We start from the raw sequence: 12,798 nt of genomic DNA on the forward strand, positions 1-12,798 counted from the left end.
TAGATTTTTTTAATTTTGTAATTTCTTAACTATAATACAAAAAGAAAAAGTATTGATTTGTCCGATGGGGGAAATGCGATTGCATGTATCGCCCCTACCACCTGGTACAACCCTTTTTCATTTAAATTTACTAATGATACAATTTGAGATTAGAGTGTGGTACGACATATTTACAATGGGTCACATATCAATACGTAGTTTATATTATATAACTAATTTTATTCAAAAACTATGATTATCCACAAAAATAGGACCGCCCCCCCCCCAGCACTTAGAGTGGGCTAGAGTGGGGAGGGCAGTACATGCAATCACCCCCCCCCCTCACCCCACCAGAAAGGGAGCGACATAATATAAAATTTATATATTAATTCAACTAATTTTGTTCACAAACTATGATTTCTCCATAAAAACGGACCGCCCCCCCCCCACTCAAAGGGTTTAGGTGGGAAGGGCAGAAGAGGTATTCGTCCCCCCCCCCCCCCAACCAATCGGCAAACAAGGAACGACATAATATAAAGATCGGTTAAAATATCAATAACAAGTCACAAAGATATAGATATTTGATTGATTTGTTAGCAGGCTGTGATTTCTACCAATAAATTGGACCGCCCCCCCCACTCGAAAGTGTAGGGGGGGGGGCGGGATTGATACCATCGCCCCCTCCCGACCCCACCAAATCGGCCAACATACTAGAGGGGGGGGCGAAATAATCTAAAAATAGGTTGAAATATAAATAATTAGTATATATTTTTAACATAAGTAATAAATTCGTATGCAAATTGTGTGAATCCTATACTAAAGTTCGTCCGCCCCCCCCCCTTCGGGGGGGGGGGGGGGGTCGGTCGAGTGGGGGGGGGCGATCGCCCCTACCGCCCCCCCCCTGGATCCGCCAGTGCTAATATAAGCTGGATTTTTGTGGTTCCAGTTTTCCTTAATTAAAATAAAGCTCGTTTGAAGTCAATAGAGAGTGCTAAAAATTGCATAATAATTATCAGACACGTTTTAAAAAACATATCTAATCAGACACCTTTTAAAAAACATATCTTATCAGACACCTTTTAAAACACATATCTAATCAGACACCTTTTAAAAAACATATCTTATCAGACACCTTTTAAACACATATCTTATCAGACACCTTTTAAAAAACATACCTTATCAGACACCTTTTAAAAAACATATCTTATCTGACACCTTTTAACAAACATATCTTATCAGACACCTTTTAAAAAACATATCTTATCAGACACCTTTTAAAAAACATATCTTATCAGACACCTTTTAAAACACATATCTTATCAGGCACCTTTTAAAAAACATATCTTATCAGGCACCTTTTAAAAAACATATCTTATCAGAAACCTTTTAACAAACATATCTTATCAGACATCTTTTAACAAACATATCTTATCAGACACCTTTTAAAAAACATATCTTATCAGACACCTTTTAAAAACATATTTTATCAGACACCTTTTAAAACAAATATCTTATCAGACACCTTTTAAAAAACATATCTTATCAGGCACCTTTTAAAAAACATATCTTATCAGACACCTATTAAAAAACATATCTTATCAGACACCTTTTAACAAACATATCTTATCAGACACCTTTTAAAAAACATATCTTATCAGACACCTTTTAAAACACATATCTTCTCAGACACCTTTTAAAAACATATCTTATCAGACACCTTTTAAAAAACATATCTTATCAGACACCTTTTAAAACACATATCTTATCAGACACCTTTTAAAAAACAAACATGTCTCATCAGACACCTTTTAAAAAACAAACATATCTTATCAGACACCTTTTAAAAAACATATCTTATCAGACACCTTTTAAAGCACATATCTTATCAGACACCTTTTAAAACACATATCTTATCAGACACCTTTTAAAACACATATCTTATCAGAAACCTTTTAAAAAACAAACATATCTTATCAGACACCTTTTAAAACACATATCTTATCAGACACCTTTTAAAACACATATCTTATCAGACACCTTTTAAAACACATATCTTATCAGACACCTTTTAAAACACATATCTTATCAGAAACCTTTTAAACACATATATTATCAGCACCTTTTAAAACACATATCTTATCAGACACCTTTTAAAACACATATCTTATCAGACACCTTTTAAAACACATATCTTATCAGACACCTTTTAAAACACATATTTTATCAGACACCTTTTAAAACACATATCTTATCAGACACCTTTTAAAACACATATCTTATCAGACACCTTTTAAAACACATATCTTATCAGACACCTTTTAAAACACATATCTTACCAGACACCTTTTAAAACACATATCTTATCAGACACCTTTTAAAACACATATCTTATCAGACATCTTTTAAAACACATATCTTATCAGACACCTTTTAAAACACATATCTTATCAGACACCTTTTAAAAACATATCTTATCAGACACCTTTTAAAACACATATCTTATCAGACACCTTTTAAAACACATATCTTATCAGACACCTTTTAAAACACATATCTTATCAGACATCTTTTAAAACACATATCTTATCAGACACCTTTTAAAACACATATCTTACCAGCACCTTTTAAAACACATATCTTATCAGACACCTTTTAAAACACATATCTTATCAGACACCTTTTAAAACACATATCTTATCAGACATCTTTTAAAACACATATCTTATCAGACACCTTTTAAAACACATATCTTATCAGACACCTTTTAAAGCACATATCTTATCAGACACCTTTTAAAACACATATCTTATCAGACATCTTTTAAAACACATATCTTATCAGACACCTTTTAAAACACATATCTTATCAGACACCTTTTAAAACACATATCTTATCAGACACCTTTTAAAACACATATCTTATCAGACATCTTTTAAAACACATATCTTATCAGAGACCTTTTAAAACACATATCTTATCAGACATCTTTTAAAACACATATCTTATCAGACACCTTTTAAAACACATATCTTATCAGACACCTTTTAAAACACATATCTTATCAGACACCTTTTAAAACACATATCTTATCAGACACCTTTTAAAACACATATCTTATCAGACATCTTTTAAAACACATATCTTATCAGACACCTTTTAAAACACATATCTTATCAGACACCTTTTAAAAAACATATCTTATCAGACACCTTTTAAAACACATATCTTATCAGACACCTTTTAAAACACATATCTTATCAGACACCTTTTAAAACACATATCTTATCAGACACCTTTTAAAAAACATATCTTATCAGACACCTTTTAACAAACATATCTTATCAGACACCTTTTAAAACACATATCTTATCAGACACCTTTTAAAAAACATATCTTATCAGACACCTTTTAAAACACATATCTTATCAGACACCTTTTAAAACACATATCTTATCAGACACCTTTTAAAAAACATATCTTATCAGACACCTTTTAAAACACATATCTTATCAGACACCTTTTAAAACACATATCTTATCAGACACCTTTTAAAACACATATCTTATCAGACACCTTTTAAAAAACATATCTTATCAGACACCTTTTAACAAACATATCTTATCAGACACCTTTTAAAACACATATCTTATCAGACACCTTTTAAAAAACATATCTTATCAGACACCTTTTAACAAACATATCTTATCAGACACCTTTTAAAACACATATCTTATCAGACACCTTTTAAAACACATATCTTATCAGACACCTTTTAAAACACATATCTTATCAGACACCTTTTAAAACACATATCTTATCAGACACCTTTTAAAACACATATCTTATCAGACACCTTTTTTTATTTTGTACACCGGATACACCATGAAAGATGATAGTTTGTCCGCCATGTTTGAAAATCTCCATTAGGTTTAAAATTTACCAATATTCTTTTTTTTTTTTTTAAAGAGAACAGAATGAGACAACAGACATTCTGTGAAATGAACATTAAGACTGGTGTCAGAAGAGAATGCTGATCACATTCTTCATCCCTATCAGAGGCCCGAATACTAGTCCCAGAACAATCCTTTAAGAGACCAACAGTATAAAGAGAACTAGTTAACTGAATCTCCTCAACTTGATAATGAGAAGGAAGAAGAAGGAGAAGAAAAATAAAGTCCATACCTATTTATAGACCTGTCACAAATGACTATTAAAAAATACCTCTTCATAGACCTGTCACAAATGTCCATAAAAATACCTATTTATAGACCTGTCACAAATGACCATAAAAAATACCTATTTATAGACCTGTCACAAATGACCATAAAAAATACCTATTTATAGACCTGTCACAAATGACCACAAAAAATACCTATTTATAGACCTGTCACAAATGACTATTAAAAAATACCTATTTATAGACCTGTCACAAATGACCATAAAAAATACCTATTTATAGACCTGTCACAAATGACCATAAAAATACCTATTTATAGACCTGTCACAAATGACCATAAAAAATACCTATTTATAGACCTGTCACAAATGACCACAAAAAAATACGTATTTATAGACCTGTCACAAATGACCATAAAAAAATAACAGCTCTTTTTAGTAAAATGGTGTTTCAATGATAACGAAAACTGTTGCACACTCCACCCTCAAGAACATTTGTTTTAGAGGCCCTTAGTTTCAAGATTTCTTTGAATATACTTTCCTTCTTTTTCTTGCTATGTTCTTCCCTTATTCTTTGGTTTCTAAGACATTGCCTTGTGTTCTAGACAGTCGCACGATACAATGCAATAAACATTTAGTGGAACTCGGAACTCTGCAAATGGTTATTCCGAATCTATCTCAAGTTAAAAAAAAAGATAAAGATAAAATAATTTGATTGATCCAATCAAATGAAAATTCAGTTTGACTACAATTAAATAAAATGTTAAATTTAATATACTAAATAATTGTGTCTTCTAGATTGTCTGCTAATAGCAACAAGTCAATAAGTACATTAAAGTAAAAAAAAATCAAAGTTTATCTATAACTAGACATATGTTACCCGCGACCCGCGGGTCTTTATTTGAGCATTACTTTCGATATAGTCACTGAGAGTGTTTTGTAAACAATTAAACGAAATAATAATGTAATAAGTAAAGCGAATGTGTCAATGTTAAAATAGTGTGAATGAAGCTATCAAATCAAAATAGCTAATAGGCTTAATTAAATCCATTTTTTTTTTCAAATTAAAACATTTGCTTGTAGGCCTACATATATTTGATTAAAATTTGAGATGAATAGACTAAATTTTGTATGTTCATGTGTATAAAGTATAAAGTAGATCTTGAGGTAGACGTAGATCTAAATCTACACTAATCTAGAGTTCTGTGCTGCGCATGCGTGAACTTTTTTTCATGAATGAATATAGGCCTACCTCAACACGGCTACGCAGCTTTAGCGAACAGCGAACGAATGTATTAAAAATGCTTTAGAAAAACAAATTTGAATGTTAATTGATTAAAATATGAAATGAATGGACAATAATTAGTATGTTTATGTGTTAAAGCATAAAACTATCTTTGCGAATTGAAGTTTTATCATCTTAGAGTTCAGTAAGAGTTTTAGACCTAGGCCTAGGAATAGACTCAGACCTCAGAAGAGAGATGTGTTAATGTGTAACCATTTGGTAATGTCTAATGAAAGAATGTTCGCCAGGAAATCTGTAGATATCAGGAACTAATTTATGTAAAAAATGCTTTTGAATAATCTAGTGGATTGGATTTATAGGCCTATGTATGTTAAACTTAGCTAATGATCCTTTCACGTTATTTCTCTTTCGCTACGAAAATAAAATTAGGTTTGCGAAAATGGGTTTACCCGAAGTCGATACATTCTTATATATTAAAAACGAAAAGAGCGATAGCTTTGTTAAATGAATGGGATTATAAAGTGATCAATTAAACGAAATAATATTTAGTACGCGATTCATGAATGAATATAATAGATCTAGGCCTATCTCAACTCGGCTTCGCAGCTTTCGTACACGAATGTAGCTTTAGAAAACCAAATTTGAATGTTTATTTGATCAAAATATGAAATGAATGGACTTTAATTAATATGTTTATGTGTTAAAGTATAAAACTATCTGTGCGAAGAGAAGTTTTATCATCTTAGAGTTGAATTAGAGTTTTAGATCTAGGGATGGGATTATAAAGTAAACAATTAAACGAATTAATATTTAGTACGCGATTCATTACGGTATTGTCTAATGAAAGAATGTTCGTCAGGAAATCTGTCGTCACAGATATAAGGAACTAATTTATGTAAAAAATGCTTTTGAAACACAAAATTGAAGGTTAATTTTATTATATAATGAAATCAATGGATCTTCTTTTGTATTTTCATGTGTCAAAGTAAAAAACTATCTGCGCAAAGTGTATTTCTTAAAATTAGATCTAGGTCTAAATCCTTTCTATCTTTTCTAATGTCAACATTGTAGACATGGCCTAGATCCATAAAATACTATAGCTGTAATAGAGTCGGACAACATTATTTTTTTTTTAGGGTCTTACGTTTGTTTTAGGGCTACAATACATACACTAAGGTCTAAGTTGGTACCCAAGAAACATTCCTGCCAAGTTTTATCAAGATTGGTCAAGCGGTTTTGATGTCTATAAGTAACATACATACATACACCACACATTCTACTTTATAATATAGATTAAATAATGTTTAAAATCGACATCTTCAGAATGACTAGTAGACCTACTAATGTCTCCGTATTGATTCCTTCTTTTACAACGATTGTTGTAGACAGGTTTTGTATTGGTCTAGCCAGTGAAGTGTTCTCACAAACTTTGGGGACCAAGGGTGACACTATAGTATCTTATCACACTCATCAAATGTCTTTTTAATAGTTTTATAAGGTTGTAAAGTTAGACACTATAGTATCTTATCACACTCATTAAATGTCTTTTTAATAGTTTTATAAGGGTGTAAAGTTGAACACTATAGTATCTTATCACACTCATTAAATGTCTTTTTAATAGTTTTATAAGGGTGTAAAGTTAGACACTATAGTATCTTATCACACTCATTAAATGTCTTTTTAATAGTTTTATAAGGGTGTAAAGTTAGACACTATAGTATCTTATCACACTCATTAAATGTCTTTTTAATAGTTTTATAAGGGTGTAAAGTTAGACACTATAGTATCTTATCACACTCATTAAATGTCTTTTTAATAGTTTTATAAGGGTGTAAAGTTAGACACTATAGTATCTTATCACACTCATTAAATGTCTTTTTAATAGTTTTATAAGGGTGTAAAGTTAGACACTATAGTATCTTATCACACTCATTAAATGTCTTTTTAATAGTTTTATAAGGTTGTAAAGTTAGACACTATAGTATCTTATCACACTCATTAAATGTCTTTTTAATAGTTTTATAAGGGTGTAAAGTTAGACACTATAGTATCTTATCACACTCATTAAATGTCTTTTTAATAGTTTTATAAGGGTGTAAAGTTAGACACTATAGTATCTTATCACACTCATTAAATGTCTTTTTAATAGTTTTATAAGGGTGTAAAGTTAGACTACTTGTTAGTTTTAAGTTTCGGATGTAGCTTCAGATTTGAAGATACTTACATCCAAACCTCCCGCAGGACGGCGGGGGATAGCCGCACAAAGGGTTCAAACCCGGGACCATCGAATCCACGGAACGACAGTCCCGAGGACATACCACACAGCCAGGCAGCCATTTTGTATCTGGTACACATTTATTTGAAAGTTTCAGGTGATTCAGTCAATCAGTGATCCAATTACTCGGTCACAGTCATTCAATTAAACAGTCATTCAGTTAGTTACACAATCTCTGTAATACAACAGAGTCATTTCATCTTCTCAAATCTTACGTAGTTACCACGTGACTATCGATCAAAAGGTTATATAAATTCTACTCACCATGGTTAATTAAGTGCTTAAGAGAAATGCATCCACAAGAGAACACTTTTCCTCAACTAAGTCAAGTCTTTGCTCCCAAAGAAAAGCTAACTGCACCCTACCTTGCAATCCAACAATGAATAAAAATAAAACAAGAGTCTATCCCAAAAGGAGTCAGAACTCAGGAACTGTGCAAATTAATTCAGTGTATTGTTTCCAGACTCAAGTTACAAAGGAAAGGTGTAGTCTATATATATCTATACAGCTGTACAGACAGAATATAGAAACACAATCATCCTTGCCTTGAACAACAAAAGCGACTCCCTCCCCCCCCTTTTTTTTCGTGAGCGCACACACATATACACAGAATGTCTTTTTTACATCTACCTGTTGAAACTCCTCCTTAAAAGTAGGCCCTGCCGAGACCCCACCCTTGCACGTCTTCTCACCTACATAGGCGAGTGACCATTAGAAGTTGAAAACTACGCACGTTGGAGTCGGTTTTTTTTTTTAATTAGGCCAACGGTTCTCATATGTGTAAACGTAGTCTTCTTTAATTATAGTAGTTGAGAAACGATCCTTCCCTTTAGCGACGCGTCATCCTTCTCTCCCCCCCCCCCCGCTTTCTGCTCCACACACACCAACCTCACACAACACTCATGCACTCTTAGTGGGTAAATGTGTGGAAGTGTCGATGACGTAGCCCAGCAGTTGCTGACTCTTTCGACTTCTGCTTTTGTTTTCATTTAGTTGTTTTGGGGTCGTTTGATCCTGCCTACCTCAGTCTTCCTGCACACTTACAGCCTCCTCCTTCATAAGCTGATTGTTTTGACACTTGTGTACATTTTATGTGTAGTTTTTATTGGCCAAAGATACCATGAGACAAACACGAATTCGTAAATAAAGAAAATATAGCTCTAGCTATTTGTCATAAAGCCGCTTTGTTTATTTAGTTATATTAAAGTGTGTTTTACTTTTGTTAGTGTATCATTAGAGGTAGCACAATCTATACAAATCTAGATAGTTGGTGTACTCGGTGGTCAGAATATGGAGGTATTTATAAGTTTAGCAATTTTTACAATACAATTTAAGTCAGACATTCGGAGTGGGCAAAAGCTCCAATCTTCTGGGTGGACATGGTTCTCGAAAACGGCTGTAATGATAGTCCTAGAAATTTGACAGTTGATGTATATCGTTAGGAAAAGAATGACCAGCTCGTTGGCCACATTGATAAGACTCTAGTTTGACTGTTATAAGTTTTAAACGTTTAAATAATAATTTAAATAATTTAAATTAGTCTAGAGGACTAGAAAATTCTTATCTTGAATAGGCTATACGTTTTCGGGTATTTCCGAATCATGATCAGAAACATTTTGCGCACCGTCCTCTCAGTCTGGATCTAAAATCTTATCACTAGAATATTATAAAGTCTAGTAGATTTGTACATTCGACCAAGAATTTTCCTAGGGGGGGGGGGGGTGATGGAGTAAAAAATGTTCCTTTTTTAAAAATCTAACATTCATTAGTTCTTAATAGAAAAAGAATCGCAGCCCCTGTATAAGATGTATAAATGAGGTATTGTCACTCTTTAAAAGTTATTTTGTAATGCATTTCATGTTTAAAAAGAATTTAATAGTTATTTTTGTGCAATTTTCTAATAACCACTAATAAATTAATAAATTATACACTAGTTGGTTAACTAATTGTTTAATTTTGCATTGATTCACGTATTGCCATCCACTATGTATCATTATGGAAAAATTTGAACTTGATCCGAGAATTGGAAGTGGGAAAACGTGTACAAACGTTAAAAGGAAAATAATTCAACATATACAGCCACAACTCTCAACGAGTAGCATTTATTTCCCTTTTTCAATACCAAGAAGCATAATTATTAATTAACTTATTTATTTATTTTTTTGTTTGATTCATGTTTTTTTTTTTAGGTACAACTAATAATAGTGTTATTTCAACTTGATCCGAGAATAGGTGTGAGAGAAATAACGTGTACAAAATGTGTACCAAACAGAAAGACAGACAGACAGACTGATAGACAAACAAACAGAGTGAGTTAATATAAGCTTTGTAAAAAATAAATAATTTTCGAACGCACGAGTTCACATCGGTTTGAAATGTGAGGGACATAAAACTAATATAATACTGGGTGTGATTGTCTGAGGCACCACTGCGCATGTCAATGTTTCGCCACAGATCTCACCTTTAGTCTACACATGGTGAACACAACAGATTTGTATGATTACAAATTTAGACAAGACACATGGTCGAAATAGGTCTACTTTTGCTAATTCACTAATGTTGCTTTGAGAGGGGTCTGGAAGAAACATTTTTAGGACTGCTTAAAGGCGATCGATAGATTGGACACCACAGTGACCTGCTAACTATCGTAAAATAAACGCACGCTAAAAAAGGGATCGCAAAGACCTTCCTTCACGAAAAAGTACCAAGCAAAAGAAGAAGAGGCAGACAGAGAAAGCAATGGAAAGACAACATAAAAAATTGGACTGGCCTGCCATTGAAACAGTTTCTATCTAAGGCAAAAAAAAAAGAGAGGAATGGAGAAAGATGGTCGTCAAATTTTGCATGGTGCCCCAACGGTTCAACATACTAAAGAATATGTAATTTTAAATATAAAAAAAAGGCGTTCAGCTCTATTCGGCCAATTATTGTGTGATTGCATCATGTCAACTATCACGTCTGCTGAGACTGAGGTATTGTTAGACATTAGTAAGGACGGAAGTCTGAAATATATAGATCAGTTCGTTGGAAAAACAAAATGTTAAAAGAGTAAGCTAGCACATATCATGTATATACAAGTGTCATATCTGCAATAAATAGGGAATCTTACAAAGTAAATTGAAGCGGGCAAACTAATTTGACCGGCTTAGAACTGGTTGGATTGAAAACAAAGGCAATTAGCGAGCGGCAATTGATCATTGGCTAAAAAAGGATTAACGGATTAGACAAATGAGTGCCCACCTTGAGAGATTGCTAAACGTAATTGAATTTAATTTGAGGGATTTGATTATTTTGTTAAAAAGGTAATCATGAAGCCACATTAAAACTCGGCATTGATCCAAATGTTTTCACTAAAACCTATCAAACTAATCTTGTACGTTTCGTCACTTTACAATTTAGGTTAAGATAAACACTAATATCTAATGAAAAAAAGACAATTGCATATTTAAAAAACTACAAGAAGTATTTTTAAGAAACAAAACACTATTTAACCACTCACATTTCCTTGCCATTCTGAGCACAAGGTACATTTGTGTTACGCCTGCCTACCTGTTCAGGTGTTCAACTTATCCTCATTCACTCCAGCTTTCCATCATCTCGAAGAAGCGGGATTTCCAGTCAGCAGAAGTCATTTGTTTGCCCAAGGGTGTTTTAGTATTCTAGCGAAGGTTCTATACACTAGGTTATAGGTATTTGTTCTACAATACCACTAATTATCTTTCCACGTGGATATTAACCTTTTCGCATCCACAGACAGTAGAAAACTACGTGACTATTAACCCTTTTGCACCCACAAACAGTAGAAACCTACGTGGCTATTAACCCTTTTGCACCCACAAACAGCAGAAACCTACGTGGCTATTAACCCTTTTGCACCCAAAAACAGTAGAAAACTACGTGGATATTAACATTTTCGCATCCACAAACAGTAGAAACCTACGTGGCTATTAACCCTTTTGCACGACAAACAGTAGAAAAACTACGTGGCTATTAACCAAACAAAACCTAATGAAGTACTCAGAAAGATACAAAGAAAGAGGCACATTTCTTATTCCATACGCCAGAACACATTCGTACAAGCACTTCTTTCTTCCCTAATGCCATTAGAGAATGGAATGGAATGGGTTGCCTAAATCAGCCGGGAAAACCAACGACTTAGCAGAGTTTAAGTCATTGATTAACATGTATGACTAGATTGACACATGAAATGCTTAGGACTTAATTATCTTCTTTTTTTTTTTTTTGAAGTAACGTCTGTCCTTTACTAATCGGTGATCTCCCCTTTTGATAGATTTCTAAAATGTTCTTTAATTCTAATAAAACCCCAGAGGATGAGTTTAGGGGAGAATAAATTATCATTTCTTACCTAACAAACATTGAGGTTGGGATGCCTTAGGTCCGACACTCATTTTTAACGCGATCCGAATCTTTTCTAATCATTGTAAACATTGTCAGTTGCGCTACTCGTTATTGCAGACTATGCATGAAGGTTGTCAAAATAACGGTTCTTCAAAGGATAGTGAGTTCTTATCTTAGTGCACATCTGACTTCCAGGTAGAAAGTAGATCTACAGTGCAAAGCAAAACGTTTGGTGTAAAAACTTCAGGAGTCTGCTTTATTCTCTGTTCATATCAACTCAACAACCACACGTACACAATTAACTTCTGACACGTTACCTTCTCAAAGGTTTAGGTATTAAAAACACAAGTCTGGGTAGAAAGTTGCAGCAAGCAATTCAGAGTCTGGCATTTCGCAGTTCATCAATGTCATTCAGGCATTCTTCCACTTCTTTTTTTCAATTACTGATTTTCCTGCCACCACACTTACAACAAACTTCTTGAGTACTTCCTTGCAGTACCGAACACATGCCATCTACAATCTACACAATCGCTCTTCCCGAGTGTACAAAGAGATCAATCAAAGTCTTGTTCATGTGAAACCAATTCAACTTTCTTTACACCAATAGCTCTGGCGGAATTGTGCGAATAAACTTAGTTTTAGGGCAAGTTATAAATCTTCAGTGATTCTCAATTATATTGATAAGTATCTTTTGAATTTTTGTGCATTTAAAAGAAATAGCAGTAACCAAATGTAGAACGGACATTCATGTTAATACTCCGTG

General features: G+C 33.2%; 1 protein-coding gene across 9 annotated transcripts in view; it reads right to left on the minus strand.

Annotated features, from left to right (window-relative positions):
- LOC106072235 (FH1/FH2 domain-containing protein 3-like) overlaps window positions 1-12,798 on the minus strand; it is a 187,610-nt gene that overhangs the window by 62,870 nt on the left and 111,942 nt on the right. The window contains exon 1 of one of the 9 annotated variants that reach the window (XM_056036676.1): window positions 7,941-8,240. The exons of the other annotated variants lie outside the window; for them this stretch is intronic. Coding sequence (XP_055892651.1) covers window positions 7,941-7,943 — 3 coding nt within the window. The 5' untranslated portion in view covers window positions 7,944-8,240. Of the gene's footprint in view, window positions 1-7,940; window positions 8,241-12,798 lie in introns of those variants that run through there. 9 annotated transcript variants of the gene reach the window in all.

Source organism: Biomphalaria glabrata, chromosome 7 (assembly GCF_947242115.1).
Source record: "Biomphalaria glabrata chromosome 7, xgBioGlab47.1, whole genome shotgun sequence".
Lineage (NCBI taxonomy): Eukaryota > Metazoa > Mollusca > Gastropoda > Planorbidae > Biomphalaria > Biomphalaria glabrata.